Here is a 17,536-nt window from a genome sequence, read left to right as displayed (position 1 = left end):
AAGCAGGTTGGCTTGAACCCGCCTTCCGCGCATGCGCCTAAGAACAGCGCAGAATCACGCCGGCCTCTAGGTGGCGCTGCACTCCGGAGGCGGGTTGTCAGGCTGGTAGGCCGCGGGACAGCGAGGAGGAGGGTGAGAGGGAGGGAAGGCAGGCTTAGTTGTGACGCAACTGCTGGACGGGCCCAATGCATCCCGGAGGGGAGGGGGGGCTGTGATAGGATACAGCTGCTGCTGCTGCTCTTGCTGAGGCTGCGAAGTTCAGGTACCGCCGGCCAGCCCTTTCGGAGGGAGGAGCGCGTGGCGCCCGGGGCCTCCGCGCCCCCGCCTGGGAAGCGTCCGCGAGAGGCCGCGCGCTCTGGCCTGAGGGACCGGGAGAATCCATTCTTAGGAATTGGAGGGGGGCGGGGAATAGATGGATGGAGCCAAGTCGGGGCGCTTTAAACGAATCGTTTAAAGGGGAGGAATACTTGCCTTTCTCGCCCTCCGAAGGGTTGGCTCTGAGGGGGGAAAGGAAAAGACCTGAAGTTGTTAGGAATGTTGCGCGTTGAAGTCCCAAACACCTGGAAGGAGGGCCCAAGTTTGCCCAGGCCTAATGTAGACGCACCCAGGTGTTTTGGACTTAAACTCCTAGAAGCCTAACATGCCTCAGCCACTAAGCAGGGATAACACAGCATAGAAATCCCTCCCTTGGGTTGCTGTGAGTTTTCCGGGCTGTATGGCCATGGTCCAGAAGCATTCTCTCCTGACGTTTCACCCACATCTATGGCAGGCATCCTCAGAGGTTGTGAGGTCTGTTGGAAACTAGGGCAGTGGGGTTTGTATATCTGTGAAAGGTCCAGAGTGAGAGAAAGAACTCATTTCTGTTTGAGGCAAGTGTGAATGTTGCAATTGATCACATTGATTAGCATTGATAGCCTGGCTGCTTCCTGCCTGGGGGAATCCTTTGTTGGGAGGTGATTGGCTGATCATGATTGTTTCTTGCCATAATTCCCATTTTCAGAGTGTTGTTCTTTATTTACTGTCCTAATTTTAGAGTTTTTAAACACTTGTAACCAGATTTTGTTCATTTTCATGGTTTCCTCCTTTCTGTTGAAATTGTTCATATGCTTTTGGATTTCAGTGGCTTCTCTGTGTAGCCTGACATGGTAGTTGTTAGAGGTGTCCGGCATTTCTGTGTTCTCCAATAATATGCTGTGTCCAAGTTGGTTCATCAAGTGTTCTACTATAGCTGACTTCTCTGTTTGAATTAATCTGTCTCTTGTATTTTAATAGTAGAGGTACTAGGATTTACAAACAATAGGCTCAGCATATCTATCCTATTTTTTGTAGTCTGTTCTTCCCAGGGCCTAGAAGCACTGCAATAATACAAAAGAGAATGCATTTGTGAGAGTCTTCACTCTAGGCTCTGCAGAGCTGTGTGAAGGAAGAGCTGTGTGGGGAGGGGAGGAAGAAAAGGCAGTGGGGACAATAGGTGAGTTTACAAACTGAATCCACTCCTCTAATTCCCCCCCCCCCCATGAAATTCTGTGAGCAGCGCTGTGGATTGCTTTATAGAGGGCACCCTTGAAGTATCACCTTAAACGTTTGGAAGGTGATTGTGCTGTTTATTACAGCTGAAGGAGATATTTAAGCACCTGCATGTAGGACAGTGATTCTCAGACATGTGGGTCCCCAGGTGTTTTGGCCTACAACTCCCAGAAATCCCAGCCAGTGTACCGGCTGTTAAGATTTCTGGGAGTTGAAGGCCATAATATCTGGACCCATATGTTGAGAACCACTGGTGTAGGAGGTAGGAGCTGACTCTCTTAAGTTTCTTTCCTGCAGCAGAAGTTTTAAAAAGGAAAAGGTTTGCTGCATGTAACATATGGGATCTGGAAGACAAATATGGAAATGTATTAAGGAATGGTGTTAACTCTCTCTAGTTCCTCTGTGCAAGACTTGAAAGCAAAGGGATTTCATATTGCTTCAGTTACTTCAACACTACTCCCTATGTAACTTTTTGTGACAGTGAAGTTGGAGGAGGAGGACAAGGAAGGTGTGCCTGCAGTGGGAGGCAAAAAGAGACTTGTAAACAGGGGTGTGTCTGGCTACACTTGAGCCAGGGAAGAGCAGCAGCAATCTCTGAGCTTGTCTCAGCAAGAATCATGGTACCTGCTAGTGTTTCCTCTTTCCTGAAAGGGAATTACCATATTTATGCAAATGTAATGCTCATCTTTTTGGGCTAAATTGCCTCACCAAAATTAGGGTGTAAATTTGTGTAATATTGTAATCTTATTGCTGAGGCAAAGCAAAAGGAGAACATGCTTTACTGACCACTATGTAAAACATATATAGTTGGCCCTCTGTATCCACAGATTCTCAGTACAATGGTCCTTTGAAATCAGCCATATGGCTGATGTGGCCCTCAATGGAAATGAGTTCGGCACCCCTGAACAGCAGACACAGTATGTTTTAGTGCCCTTCCACACAGCCATAAATCCAGAATATCAAGGCAGAAAATCACACAATATCTGTTTTGGACTGGGTTATCTGATTCCACACTACTATATATTCCAGTTCAATGCAGAAAATGTGGGATTTTATTCATCTGTGTGGTAGGGACCTGGGTCAGTTTTTTTTGTTTCAGAAAACCTCTGTTGAATGAACTGTGCAGTGCCTTGGGTTCTCTCATGGGAGGTTGGGTTTCAATAATGTTTATTTCCTTGTTTGATAAGCAGATCTCTTCTCAAAGGCAGCAACTTAGTTGAACCCTGTAATGACTACCTTCATGCCCTCCTCTCAGGACTCTTTCCAGCCTTAAAATCATAGATTTATAGATCAGCCTTATCTCACAACTCTTCCTTGGTTGTCAAATATTTGTTATAAAGCTGTTGGGACCTTCTGAGGCCCTCCTTTTCTGGTATCTCTTTGCTTTCTTCATGAGATTGCTGGGAGCTGCCACCCTCAGGTTCAGTCACTGGTATTTCCCGTTCCAAGTTGTGTGGCATCTCTCAGCAGCTGGCAATTATACCTGCTCTTCCCCTTCACTGTCTGACGGCCCTGCCAGACGGGCCCTATATCCCAGGATCTGATCCCAGGTTTTCTGCTTTAAACTTCATTATAATGAGTCTGCACTGCCAGATAATCTGGGATAAACAGAAAACCTGAGATCAGATCCTGGGATATAGGGCCTGTCTGGAAGGGCCCTGTGTCCTGAGTGCAGGGCATGACACTACCTGCGGATAGCTGTTAAGGAGCTTCTGGTCATGAATCTTGCTAATTATATCAGGAGTATTTTTTTTCAAATGGAGTTATTGAGCCAGTCCCAATTTCTGCTAGAAGTGCAAAGACAGGCTATCCTTTTTGTCAACTGTTGTCCCCTGTGTGGGTCCCTCTGTGGCATTGTCTAATGGTGCCAAAAGAGCTCTAGCAAATGCAGATGGTATCATTTTGTGTGTGTTCTCTGTTAATGGGCTTTCATCTTAGTCTGTCTTGAGTTCTGTTGCAGTAGTGCATTTATCTAGCTGCCCTTCCATGGCTCTGTTTTATAAGTACAAGACAGGTGATCGCTGAGCTCCTCTTTGTCTAGGAAGGGCAGTATTTCATTTTATATTAATATTTTTGCTTTCCATGAACCTATTTTCCATTATTGTGCATTTTAAAATGGCTAGACTTTTGCTCTGTAAGTAAAACACCTGATGATGGCCCCAGTAATGGAAGACATAGAGTTTCCTGGTAAACTAAAAGTTCAAAACCAAATTCAAGCTAACCTCTTTTAGTGAATCTGTGTGGGAAACTAAAACACTCATCCTCAGCAGACTAGATACTGTGGAACTTGTTGAGTAGGAAGTATAGGAGTTGTAATAATATGCATCTGAAGAGTTTGACCCCTGAGAAAATTCTGTATGTCAAAAAATTCAACAAAACAGAAGCAAGAACACGTTTTTTGATAACTTATGGTAATTCAGCCCTAAAACAATCCCTTAGTTTAGTTTTCATGGTGCAGTTTCTCAACTGATTAAAAAACACCTATCACTCCTTTATGAGAACCAGAACATTCTATTAAGTCATCGTCGTAAATAAGGGCTGTGGGTTTCTCTGCACGTATCTTTATTCTGCTGGACCACTTGGATGGTAGGATTTGGCAAGCTCATTCCAGACAAATGGCTAATTATAAGAATGCATCTAACATGTTAAGATTTGAGCCAGAAATGCCATTTTGTTGTTTATCCCTCAGACAAATAGTGAAAGAAAGGAAAATTCTTTTTTTGTGAGATTGAAACAAGTCTTTTTTCCTTTCCTGTGGTTGATTCAAGTCTTCTGGGGCAACCATTCCTCTTAATTTAAAGTCATTGAAATACATTAATCTGATAGCTTCCAAAGCACCTGAACATAGCATTCCATTAGTAAAGTCAGCAAAAGGCATGGTTTTTCTGGGCTTCACATTAGCTCCTAGCCTAGGTGCTTACTTAAGATAACCCTGGGTATTGGACTCTGAATCATGTTTTTTTCTTCTATTAAGAGGAAAATCAGCATTTGCTCTTTTTTTTTGTAAGCAGTTTTCTGCCTGGGTCCCTGAAGTTTGTTCCCTAGAGTGTCACTATGTGCTTTCCCATCATCTCTAAAGGTGAAATTAATTTCAAAGCCAAAAAGTTACCAGTGTCTTTTGTTGAATAAGCTGTGGTCCCTGATGTTTGTAGGTTGAATCAAATTGTTCCTTTCTTTCCCTGTCGCAAGACCAAGCAATATTTATAAATGGCAAAGCAAGTGAACCTAGCAAAGCATTTTGCCTTTCTAATTTCAGTGGGATTATTAAAAAAAAATCTTGTTCCGAGGTTGGTGTTGTGACAAACTGAAGTTTTACCTTTGAGGATGGGGAAAAGTCTGGAGATTCAAGAGACACAGGAGGGTAAAAGTCTGGCCAAACAGGGTCTCACATTAGTAATCTGAGTGTCAGAACCCTGCTACTAGAGCCTGGATGTGGCTCTGAGTTTCAGGGTCACTGACATTGATAAGACACCTGCGTCCCAGGACTCGGAGGAGAAACGGCTGCTGGACTTGGCGGGGAATTTGCGCGGGGTTTTACTGAGCGGGAAGAGACTGTTCAAATGAGGGGGAGGGTATATAAAGGAGGGTTGGCCGGAGCCTCCCATTCTTGGCTTTTCTGATGTTCATGTTTCCTACAGTAAAAGTTCCTGGTGATACCACAGAGAGTCTCGTGTGTTCATTCAGGAGCGGCTGTGGTGAGCTGACACTAAGCCAAGAATACGGACACCATCCCGCTGTAGCGGTGAGGTGTAACATGCAAGTGGAGGATGAAGAGCTCTTGGGCGCCGGAGGAGGAAGGTCGGAAAGGGCCACTCCCGAGCCGGACGCTGAGTTCCACCAGCTGGCGGCCCTGGCGTCATCCACCGCTTATGCCCAGCCAAATGGGGTAACCCAGAGGCGCGGAGTGGTGCGGGGAGATAGCACCGGAGGAGAGGAAGGTTCACCTTCCCCAGGCCCGCAAAAGATGGTGTTTCTGGAGGAGAGGATGTCGGCGATGGAGACCACCCTGGCAGTGATGTCGAGGGCGATGGAGCGCCTGGCGGTTTTGGCGGAGCCGGAGCGAGGAAGGGAACTTCGGGCTAGCTCAATGTGGGACGTGAGCATGGGAAGCAGCCAGGGCTTTGCAGACCTCCCAGCACCGAAGGGAAGGGAAATGCGAAAGGAGCCCGGTGCCCGGCCCAAGATCCAAACGAGCCTGACGCGGGTGGAGGAGAGTGACGACGAAGGGGAAAAGCCTCCGAGAATCCCGGCTACGCTCCCAACTGAGACCCTGGTGCCCCTGGCGAATGCCGGGCGTGGCACAGGACAAAGGGAAGCAGCAGCGGGGCCCACTGGCCCGCAAGGGGGCTTGCGACGGGCGGAGAATTGGGGATTGCCACCACAGGGACCCCTACCGAGACGAGAGGAACTAAGGATCGAGTTTGGGGGAGAGTCCTCTGAACTGGATTTTTTCCTGACCACGGTGAGGGGCTATATGGAGGACAATGCTCACACTTTTAGAACGGAATCCAGCCGGGTACGGGCCATTGGTGCAGTGTTGAAGAGGGGAGCGGCCAGCTGGTACGTTCAACTACACGCGCGGCGCGACCCATGTCTGGGGTCACTCCGACGCTTTATGGGGGCCCTGGAGACCCGTTTCCGAGATCCACTGGAGCAGATCCGGGCGAGGGAGGAGTTGAAGACCGTCTCCCAGGGGCAGAGGTCGGTATCTGAGTATGCGGAGGAGTTCCAATGCCTCGCTGAAAAGGTGCCGGAATGGTCTGCAGTGACAAAGATAGAACTCTTCAAAGAGGGGCTCAGGCGGGAGATCCTCTCCTGGGCGGTGCATCGTGATGAGCCTGACACACTGCGCGGATGGATTCAGCTGGCGGGGCGCATCGAGACATCGCTGGCCCAGGCGAGGAGGCACCGAGGAGGGCTACAGCAGCGGCCGCAGATGAAAGAGGGGAGCCGGAAGGAGGGATCAACCCCAGCCGGGAGGAGAACGGAGCCGACAGGGAACGTGAGCACCAGCAGGAGGGGCTGCTTCGTGTGCGGCCGTTTGGGCCACAGGGCTGCCGAGTGCTGGCAGAGAAAAGGGGAAGGCGGAGGCCCGCCCAAACCAAGAACCGTGGCAGGGAAACGCGCCGAGGAAGAACCACTGATGAGGCACCACTCGGGGGGGTTGGTAAGTCAGGACAAAGCTATGATAGTGGTCCCCATTCAGCTTGAAAGTGGCAGCAAACAAGCAACCTGCAAAGCATTTGTGGATTGTGGATGTTCCAGGAACATCATCTCCCCTGAATTAGCCGAGGGATTGGGATGCGAAAGAACGAACCTAGAATCCCCAATAGCTTTTTCGCAGTTGGACGGATCCACAGCATCGGGATCATTAGCTAAGTACAGTGCCGAAGATGTAAAGTGTAAGATAGGGAGTTGGGAAGGAAAGGTGTCATTTGTGATATCACAAATAGCCAGCTATAATGTTATACTAGGCATGCCATGGCTGGGGCAGGCCAACCCGCAAATCAACTGGGAGGATAAGAGCATGATCTTCAGGATGAAGTTGGAAGGAGGGAGCCAGGAAGTGGAGAGGGAGCCGGGGAAAAGGGGGGAGGAAGACTCTATCAGGATAGCAGAACTGGCAGATAAATTACCCCCAGAGTATCGGGATTTTGTGGACGTATTTGATGAGAAGGAAGCAGACAGTTTCCCACCGAAGCGGAGAGTTGAAGTGAAGATAGAGCTAGTCCCAGGAGCAGAGCTTCCTAAGGCAAAAATATACCCAATGTCGGCTAGGGAAAAGGAGGAACTGAGAAAATACATTGATAAAAACCTAGCGAGGGGTTTCATAGAGCCTTCAAATTCCCCTCTAGGGGCGCCTGTGTTGTTCAGGCGCAAAAAGGACCAAACGCTGAGGCTATGCATTGACTACAGGGGCCTGAATGCAATCAGTTCTATAAATAAATACCCCCTACCTTTAGTGAAGGACTTGATCGCCCAGTTATCGGAGGGACAGATATTCACTAAATTGGACTTAATTGAAGCGTACCATAAATTGCAGATTAAACCAGAGGACAGGTGGAAGACGGCCTTCTCCTGTGCATTCGGATTATTCAATTATCGTGTGCTCCCCTTCGGTTTGTGCGGCGGAGGCGCCGCGTTCATGCAATTAATCAACGAAGTGTTGCATCCATTGTTGTACAAGGGAGTCTTTGTTTTTTTAGATGACATATTGTTAGTATCTCGGACTAAGGAGCAACACATAGAACTAGTCAGGGAAGTCCTGCAAAAGTTGAGAGAAGCAAAACTGTATGCGAAGCTTGCCAAGTGCGAGTTCAATAAAGACCAGATAGACTTTCTGGGGTATAGGATTTCCTCCCAGGGAGTGGCGATGGACCCTGCGAAGGTAGAAGACGTGAGGGGGTGGGAAGCCCCCAAAACACGGAAGCAGCTGCAATCCTTCCTAGGGTTCGCAAACTTCTATAGAACATTTATCAAGGACTTTGCGCGCCTCACTTTGCCATTAACGGATTTGTTAAAGACTAAAGGCAGGGGAGAAACAGCCAAAGTGAAGGCCCCAGGGGCCAAACTGACCTGGACAATAGAATGCCAGGAAGCTTTCGAAGCCCTTAAAAAGCGTTTTACTGAGGAGCCTGTCCTACAGCACCCTGATATGTCTAAAGCCTTTGTATTACATTGCGATGCGTCAGACCGGGCATATGGGGCAGTTCTGCTACAGAAAGACGAGGGGGGGAACCTGAAGCCATGTGGCTATCTGTCAAAAAAGTTTAGCGATACAGAAAAAAACTGGCCGATTTGGGAGAGAGAAGCCTTAGCGATTCTAAAAGCACTAGAGTGCTGGAGACACTTTCTGGAAGGAAGTGGAACACCGTTTGAGGTGTGGACTGACCATAGAAATTTACAGTATCTAAGATCCCCTCGTAAACTATCAGCGAAGCAAATTAGATGGGCCCAATATTTCAGCCGTTTTGATTTCAGACTCAGATTCTTCCAGGGGAAACATAACATACTCGCTGACGCTCTCTCTCGGATGCCTCAGCACGGGGGAGGAATTCAGGAATCTGAAGGGAGCCTATTCCTAGATAAGCAATGGGGCCTGGCAGTACTGACTCGAGCACAAGCGGCCAAAGAAAACAAACGTACTGCCATTTCCACGGGGGGAGGAGAAATATGGGAGGAAGAGTTGAAGCGAGCGTATGGAATGGACAAATGGTTACAAACTAACAAAGAAAAGGGAGAATTGTGTGGGGATTTGGTGTTTGTAAATAAGAAATTGTATATTCCTGAATGTTTAAGACGAGAAATGTTAAGGAAGTACCATGATAACAAGGGTGCGGGTCATCTAGGCCCCACCAGGACTATTAAACTGTTGGCCAAACAATGCTGGTGGCCCGGAATGAGGAAAGACGCCAGGGGGTACGTCACACAGTGTGAATTATGTGCAGAGGGAAAAACACCACCGGGGAAGCCCCAGGGGCTATTGCAGAAGGTGGTGGAGCCCATGAGGCCATGGGAATGCGTAGCCATGGATTTTGTAGGCGAACTACCCCCCAGCAGAGGCCACAGATACATTTGGACAATATTGGACCTATTCTCAAAACAGGCACACTTTGTGGCCCTGCCAAAACTCCCTTCAGCTGAAAAACTTGCTGATTTGTATGTGAAGCATGTATATCGCCTACATGGGTGTCCCGACAAGATAATTAGTGACCGGGGAGTCCAATTTACTGCAAAATTTTGGGGAAAATTCTTACAGCTGTTAGGAGCAGAAAGGAACCTGAGCTCGGCCTTTCATCCCGCGACCAACGGGGGGGTCGAACGTACCCAACAGACACTGTGCCAATTCTTAAGGATGTACACCAATTATAGACAGGATGATTGGGCGGACCTTCTTCCGTTTGCTGAGATGGCTTTTAACGGGGCCGTACATTCGGCCACAGGTCGTGCCCCATTCGAAATAGTATACGGACAGGAGGTGGCACCTTTCCCCAGGCTACCCGAGTGGAAGGAAGGGGAGGGCCAGACCGACGAGGAATGGCCGGCCAAAATCAAGCAAGGGTGGCAAACCGTGGTAGAGGCATTGCGGGAAACACAAAAGAAGTACAAGCTCTTTGCGGATCGTAGGCGCCGAGAGGGGGACAAATTGGGCGAAGGAGATCTGGTTTGGCTGAGTACAAAAAACCTGAAATTGGGGTTCCCATCCAAGAAATTGGCTCCACGCTATATAGGGCCATTCAGGGTAGCAAAAAGAATAAACGAAGTGACCTATGAGCTGAGGCTACCAAAGGACCTAGGAAAGGTACACCCGGTATTCCATTGCAGCCTGTTAAAAAAGTATAAAGGAACTCTGGACAGCGGAGAACAATAGTTGTGTTTAATCTTTTCCTTCCAGGACGAAGGGGAGGAGGACGCCATGTCAGAACCCTGCTACTAGAGCCTGGATGTGGCTCTGAGTTTCAGGGTCACTGACATTGATAAGACACCTGCGTCCCAGGACTCGGAGGAGAAACGGCTGCTGGACTTGGCGGGGAATTTGCGCGGGGTTTTACTGAGCGGGAAGAGACTGTTCAAATGAGGGGGAGGGTATATAAAGGAGGGTTGGCCGGAGCCTCCCATTCTTGGCTTTTCTGATGTTCATGTTTCCTACAGTAAAAGTTCCTGGTGATACCACAGAGAGTCTCGTGTGTTCATTCAGGAGCGGCTGTGGTGAGCTGACACTGAGCATCAGTAAAGATGCAAATAGGCTGTTCTGCTAAACAGATATTATGAACCTGCAACTCTCAGAAACCCCAGTTAGTATGGTCAATGCTCATGGACTCTTGAAGTGGATTTGAAAACATTTGGAGGACAGAGGACTGGCTGTGGTAGCTGCTACTTCTTTTTATTATTGTGTGCCTTTAAGTCATTGCCAATTTAAGTTGACTCCTGTCATGGGTCTTTGCAAGATTTTTTCAGAGGGGGCTTGCCTTTGCCTTCCTGTGAGTCTGAGAATATGACTCCCAATATCATCCTTTGGGCTTCCATAACCAAGTAGGGATTTGCTGCCCTTTGCATGACCCCCTTAATTTTCAAAGTACGGTACTTCATAATCCCTCTGTTCCTCTTTTGGTGGACTTTTCCTACTGCCATGGCAGCTCTTTCTCAAGCTCCGTGTGATCATAGTGGTTTTCTTTCTCAACTTTTTTCAGAAAAGATGACTATGGCTTTGATTCGCAACAGGCTGGGGCTGCTCGTCCTTGGAGTCCTCGTCACCTTTGTCCTCTACCTCTTGCTCCCTGCCATTCAACATGAAAGATTTACTGCCTCTGTTGACATCCCCAAGCCACGAGCTATGGAAGAAGCGACAAGGAAACGTCAAGGCACTGGCAACAGCACCATCTTGATAGGCACAGTCCTACATAACCCACCTGTTTTCTTTAGAGAAGCTGCACCAGTACAGAAAGATGGGGTTCCTTCTTCTGAAAGGTAACGTGCCCTCTTGATCCCAGACCCTAATGTCATCTGAACTGATAACCTCACTGGTGCATCTCTGCTGGCAGTTTGTAGCAACATTATCTTGTCAGTGGGAATCACTGAATGTTCTTTATTAATTAAGCATGGCTGTTAATTAAGTAATTTTTGAATTAAAACCATCCTGGTAGTATCTTTCCTTATTTTCCTCCTAGCTTGTAAAAATGAATTCTTTGGCTATTGATTTATTTTGCCCCAGTGACAGTTGAACTTCTCTTGCTAAAATGATTTCTTTGTTCTTAAAGAGGTCAGACATATTTATCAGTTCTGCTTTTTGTCACCTCTGGGTGGCTAGCTGCATCAGTTACTGTAGTTAACTAGACTACACTTGGTCCCAAGTCAACTGCTCCACAAAGTTATAGATTCTTTCTGGCAAAATGCAGAAAAATTAAATACAACAGACTTCTGTTGAGTAAGTTTTGCTGATGTCTCTTTGATGTTTATTGTATTGACCTGCAGACTTTTCAGACAATAGCTTTCTTAGCCAAGAGATATAGTCTCTATTCAGTTGCTGCAGGAGACTCAGAGAAGCAAATGTTTTAAAATTTGGCTCCCAGAAGCCACGGCCAGCATGGCTAATGTTCAGGGATTCTGGAAGTTGAAGTCCACAGGTTCTGGATAACTAGAGGTTCTTCACGACTCTTCTCTCCATGAGTATTGGCGTACATGCAAACACTCATTATCAAACCCACACCATTTCTGGCTGTGATTTGGGTTTTAATGTTTTCATAATAAGAGGGGGAAATGAATTTTAGCTCATCTGGCAAGAAGTCCTAGCATTTCTCTAAATACAGTAGAGTCTCACTTATCCAACATAAACGGGCCATAACAGAATGTTGGATAAGCGAATATGTTGGATAATAAGGAGGGATTAAGGAAAAGCCTATTAAACATCAAATTAGGTTATGATTTTAAAAATTAATCAGCAAAATATCATGTTATACAGAAATTTGACAGAAAAAGTAGTTTAATACGCAGTAATGCTATGTAGTAATTACTGTATTTATGAATTTAGCACCAAAATATTACGATGTATTGAAAACATTGACTACAGAAATGCGTTGGATAATCCAGAACGTTGGATAAGTGAGTGTTGGATAAGTGAGACTCTACTGTATTGTCTTTTCTTAGGCTGCCAGTGATTTTTCTGCATGGACAGACCTTTACTTCCAGAACATGGGAGGAATTGGGAACTCTGGCTTTGCTTTCTGAGAATGGATATCGTGCAGTAGCTATTGACTTGCCAGGTAAGTATGAGTAGCAGTCTCATCCATGTTGACTTCCATCTATTCTTTGTGAACTCTGTGTGCTTTTGTGCTCAGATAGTCAAAAGTTGGTTCATGAAAAAATTGTGTTTCTCACTGCATAACTGGCAGGTAATCCCTAATGGGCAATGAGCAAGGGCGGTTTGTTCGAGTGTGCCACATTTTTTGATTGCCATAAAAAGAAAAACACAACACTGCACATTGGATACAACTCTTGGATACAATGATACTTACATATAGCACTATGTTTACTGGTGTACAGTGTTTAGTCCATACTCTTGGATTCCTTGGCATAGATGCTCATTGCTTTGGAGACATGGCATAACTAGCTCGTAAACATTTGACTTGATTTACAGTGCACAGTGGCTGCTAATAACCGATAGCCACTGGGATATAAGTTAGAAGACCGCCTGTATGGACTGTATACTTTGGGCATATTATTGTGGCTGTTCAAAAGGAATATATACATGTTGAAAATGATCTAGGATAGCAGAGTAGCCATGTTTTCTGGAAAATTCTTGAGTCCTGTCCAATCAGGGATCTCAAGGTCTTGCTTCATAGGTGCTTGACTCAGCTGTGTGTTTCAAAATCCCTCTGGATTGACTTGTGATTTTTCTATTGAACCCCATTTTCTTTCTTTCCCCAAATGCTCAAAATATGGGATTCTGTTACTGCTTGTCTTTCTAATCCACCTTTCTTTCAATGAGTTTAAAGTAGTGTACATTGTTCACCTCCCAGTAACCCTTTGAGTTGGAAAGTGAGCTGGGGACCTCTTGACATCTGCTGACCAGATAGGGAAGCTGCTGGCTCTGTAGATGGGTCTACATCAGAATGTACTCTTTATTGCTGTGTCTAATCCCTAATCTTTCTCAACAGGCTATGGAGAATCTCTGCAATCCAGTGATGTTGAGACAGCAACAAGCCGTGTTGCTTTCTTGCAACTAGTCCTAAAGGAGCTGGGTCTTCAGAAGCCTGTGTTGATAAGTTCCTCCATGAGCGGCCGCTATTCCATTCCATTTCTCCTGAGCAGCGGGGATCAACTAAGTGGCTTTGTGCCTATCTCACCAGTGGGCACTAAGGAATTCACTACTCAGCAGTATCAGCAAGTCAAGGTAAGAAGACAGAGGAGAAGTGGAATGGTGCCACCTCTCTGTGACTGTAACCTATAATTATTTAAGCAAGGATAGCTGAGTGACTATGTGAGCTAGTCTGTGTGCCCAGGAGATGTCCTTGCTTGCAGATGCACCTGTCAGTGAAACCTGTATGGAACAAATGCATAGCAGGTGCTTGTGTTCCATCACATAAAATCTAAAGCCCTTGGAAAGTTGGCCTTTACTAGTTATTTCCTCTTTGAACCAAACAAAAGGAGCATATAGGCAGTAAGACAGAAACTAGAGAAAAAGCATCTAGTAACCTTGAACAGCTTCAAGTCTTTTATGTTGCTTGGTGTGCCCCCCCTCCCCCAGACAACCATAATCTCTATAACTTCCACAATCCATCCTTTTTTCTGTCTTAAACTGCCTCATTTTAAAATCATTACTCTTATAAAACACCTGATTAGGGAACCCGGGCAATCTCTTCAGCATGAAAAGGGAGGTATAGTTGCTTCAATTGCCTTATTCTGAGTGCAGTGCTTCTCTAAAAAAGGATGTAGGTAAAGTGTTTGTTCTCTGTTACACTGGTATAGCTGTTTGTTGTATCTCCTTTTTTGTGTTCACAAATTGGCTGTCATCCTGTTAGTCCTATCTAAAGTAGATGTATTCAATCAGTTGCTGCTCTAATCAGAACTAATTTTAAGACTTAAGCCATTGTATATTTTTGAAATCTGTTACACGAATGCCTTTTCCAAAATAAAGCTTGCTGCTCGTATTATCCTTCGGTCATTTTAGTTTGCAATCATGTATTGGAGGTATGGTGGCGCAGTGGGTTAAACCCTTGTGCCGGCTGAACTGTTGACCTGAAGGTTGGAGGTTCAAATCCTGGGATAGGGTGAGCTGCCATCTGTCAGCCCTAAGTTCCATGTGAGGACATGAGAGAAGCCTCCCAGCAGGATGGTAAGACATCCGGTCACCCCCTGGGCAATGTCTGTAGACGGCCAATTCTCTCACACCAGAGGTGAATTCGCCTCTGACACAATTTTGAAAAATCATGTATTTCTTTTGGCAGTTCTTTGGTAAAATGTATAATGCCAAGTTTTAAAACTTCATTTGTGTTTTTAAATTCATTACAACTGTACCCTCAGTTTCGTTTCTAACACGATAAATAAATTGGTAACAGGCATGCTATGGCTTGGTTCTATGACTTAAACGTAAATTGAATAATGATCCAGCATGGTGTAGAGAAGCAAAAAACTATGGGAAATAAAAGCACGCTTAGCAATGCATTTATTTGTTAGTCTATTGATCCATTTATTAGAGTTTGCCAGTGCTTATCTCCTTGGAAGAATAGCTAAAAGTTTTTGTTTAATATTTAACAAAATATTAATATTTTGTAAATTGCCCCGAGTTCCTTCGGGGAGATGTTGGCAGGGTATAAAGTTTATTATCATTTATAATTATTAATATTTAGCCAATCTAACATGATCAATTTCAGTACAGTAGCTCAGATAACCATGGATAAATGTGTGTGTTTTGTGGAAAAAAATATCAGTGGTGAAATATAGCATTAGAGCATTTTCCACCCTACGTTTCTAGCAATTGTGCCAGGTAGAACAATTGTTCCAGCATCATAACCCTGAAAGAGAAAAGCAGGTGGAAATAAACTTAGCCATGCAGATGATAGACAACTTGTCCATAAACAATTAAGACATTATCTTTTAGAATTCTTCCTATGATTGATGATGATAAACTTTATTCATACCTTGTCTCTTCCCCAAGCAGTTTCCAAATTAAAATGATTATGATATAGTTAAAAGACATAATATATTTCTGATATATGTAGGTAGATAGCAGTATGCCAAGTACTGTGGCCATCCAGTCTGTTATGTCCTTTATAGGCCTTCCTATACCCTGTTACCATATGAAGCTGTGATTTGTGTTGTGCCTTTCTCTCAGGCAAGAGCCAAGAGTTGAAAAGTTGAAATGTCTGCATAATTGCACTTTCTTCACTCCTGAATTTTCAGCATGAGTTCCCCTATATTGATATATTTCCACTACTGGATGTTAATATAGATTTACCATGGTCTTTAATCTGCTGTTTCAATGTTTTAGATCGGATTTCTGCATGTCCGTGATTGTCCGTTGCTTCCTCTGGTTTGAAACCCAACTCAGAAATATGTTACCACAGGTTTTCAGCAGGGCTCCAAAATTTTTCCCTCTGCTTCCAGGAAAAGAGCAATACTTTTTCCATAAAGACACATGGTAGAAATGGGGATTGTGTTCCTTATACACACTCATTGGATTATTGCTAACCTGTTCATGTTTTGATCTTTTTAGACTCCTACTTTGATCATCTATGGAGAACATGACACTGGCTTGGGCACACAATCTCTTCAGAGCCTTCAGCAGATCCCCAAATCTAAAGTTGTCATGCTGCCTGAAGCTGGCCACGCGTGCTATGTTGATAAGCCTCAGGAGTTCCACAAAGCTCTCCTGAACTTCCTCAGTGAGCTAAAATGACTGTGATGTCCTATCCTGTCCTGCCTTCCTCTCCCTGAGAAAGACTTGTGACTGAATTTCTGCCGTGTAACTGGGGTACTGTGTGTTTGAATTTGTTTCTCCGTATCTAAAGGGCTTATAGGTCTCATTGATTCTTGATGGGAAGACCTTCTCACTGCTTGTTCTCGGGGCTGCTTTTGTTGTGTCTCCTTCAGGTTTGACTTTCTGAATTTTGCAGTCTGGCAGCAATATTGGATCAAGTGTTTATGGAGTAGGGGACAGCAACTTTTTCAATCTATTTATTGCAACAGGGTCTGGAGGACTTGAGCTGCACATTCCCAACAGCCCTTTGCCTCGTTCAGATTTGTCTTTTCTAGATGCAACTTCAACTTCACTTCCTTTTTTCAGGAGCACAATCCACTGATGTTAATGCCATGGCAGCACATTCTCATTGTTTCCCGACTCCTTTTTTTTTTTTTTTTTAAGTTTAAACAGATTTACAAATGCACAAACTGATTGTCTTTATTTATACATTTTAAAGATAGATTTTAAAGATATTTTAAAGGTACAATACAAAATGGATCTGTAATAGGTAAAAAAGGAGATGGGGAAGAAAAAGTAACATTGAAATGAGATATGATAAAGGTCAAAGTAATCCTCCTCAGTGCACGTGTCTGAGCAGTCCTGTCCATTGAGCATCTTTTGAATCCACAAACCTACCAGGTCATTATTGTGTTTTACATTTGGAAGCAGCATCTTTATGTCTTGTAATCCACTGGCAAAACTGGCTACAGAATTCATTCCCAGGAGGGAGAAAACGGCAGATCTGTAAAGGAGGGAAGTACTTTATTCCTTGAAGATTTGGGGGTTTCTCCACTTTATAGTAATGCCTTGGGGCCCCCAGCTGTAAGAAATGGGTTGTATGTTGGTATTTTATTTTGTTAGCAAGTGTTATGGCTCTTGCCCAAGAAAGGTACAAGAAGATTAATGTATCAGGTTTTCCAGGGAATGTAGTCCATGTTGCAATAGCGGATGGTTGTTCCTGCCCACTAGGTCATAAGCTATCTTTTTTTTGTGTTGCAAAACTGTTGAAGGGTCAATAAATAATTTGTACAGATCTTGTGGAGTGTGTGTTCATATACATGCTTGTGAGATAGAGAGTGCTGGGAGGCCTTTACTGTGAAGATACAGAAGTACTTGCTTGCCAGCTGTCATTGAAAATGGTGAGTTCTCATGAAGATATTTCTGGCTGTTGGACTGAGCATCATCTGTGGACAAATATGTCTTCATCTGCTTCTAGATCTGTCAGTGTGTCCAATCTCACCAAGGTACTGCTCAAGTACCTGTGAAGACTATTTTAACATCGAAATCAGGGCTGTAATCCTGCTAGCCTGTACTAGAGTAGACCCATGAAATCAGTGGGGTTTATTTAAATCTAGACTAATCATTCAACCGATCTACTCTAGTTAGGACTAACCAACATGATTCAGGCCTAGGTAGCCAATCTGTATCTGGAGAACTGTCATAGCATAGTGGTTTCAATGTTGCACTACAACTCTGAGGTTCTGGGTTCATTTAGTTTCATGTTCTGATATATAAACTTCCTGGGTTTCCCTAGACAAGTCATACTCTCTC

At 44.9% G+C, this 17,536-nt stretch overlaps 1 protein-coding gene across 7 annotated transcripts; it reads left to right on the top strand.

Annotated features, from left to right (window-relative positions):
- Positions 1 to 15: 15 nt before the first annotated feature.
- Positions 16 to 17,019, top strand: abhd14a (abhydrolase domain containing 14A). Of its 7 annotated transcripts, none has more exons than XM_003217571.4 (5): positions 16 to 105; positions 10,719 to 10,995; positions 12,172 to 12,287; positions 13,182 to 13,417; positions 15,740 to 17,019. In XM_003217571.4, exons 2-5 carry the CDS (start codon positions 10,724 to 10,726, stop codon positions 15,920 to 15,922), a joined length of 807 nt encoding a protein of 268 aa, XP_003217619.2. In that variant the 5' UTR covers positions 16 to 105; positions 10,719 to 10,723; the 3' UTR covers positions 15,923 to 17,019. The 7 variants fall into 7 exon arrangements, with proteins under 7 accessions (XP_003217619.2, XP_003217618.2, XP_003217617.2 ...); XM_003217570.4 differs by having other exon boundaries at positions 98 to 132; XM_003217569.4 differs by lacking the exon at positions 16 to 105 and adding an exon at positions 127 to 262.
- The last annotated feature ends 517 nt before the right edge of the window (positions 17,020 to 17,536 follow it).

Source organism: Anolis carolinensis, chromosome 2 (genome assembly GCF_035594765.1).
Source record: "Anolis carolinensis isolate JA03-04 chromosome 2, rAnoCar3.1.pri, whole genome shotgun sequence".
Lineage (NCBI taxonomy): Eukaryota > Metazoa > Chordata > Lepidosauria > Squamata > Dactyloidae > Anolis > Anolis carolinensis.
The sequence above is the reverse complement of the archived record's forward strand: the minus strand, read 5'-3'. Positions and strand labels throughout refer to the sequence as shown.

Excerpts from the sequence above, each read along its gene's own strand:
- abhd14a (XM_008105094.3), top strand. The coding sequence starts at position 3,848 with ATGCATCTGAAGAGTTTGACCCCTGAGAAAATTCTGTATGTCAAAAAA. Across the intron at positions 12,288-13,181 it reads AGTAGCTATTGACTTGCCAG|GCTATGGAGAATCTCTGCAA; the intron begins GTAAGTATGAGT and ends CTTTCTCAACAG. Across the intron at positions 13,418-15,739 it reads AGCAGTATCAGCAAGTCAAG|ACTCCTACTTTGATCATCTA; the intron begins GTAAGAAGACAG and ends TGATCTTTTTAG.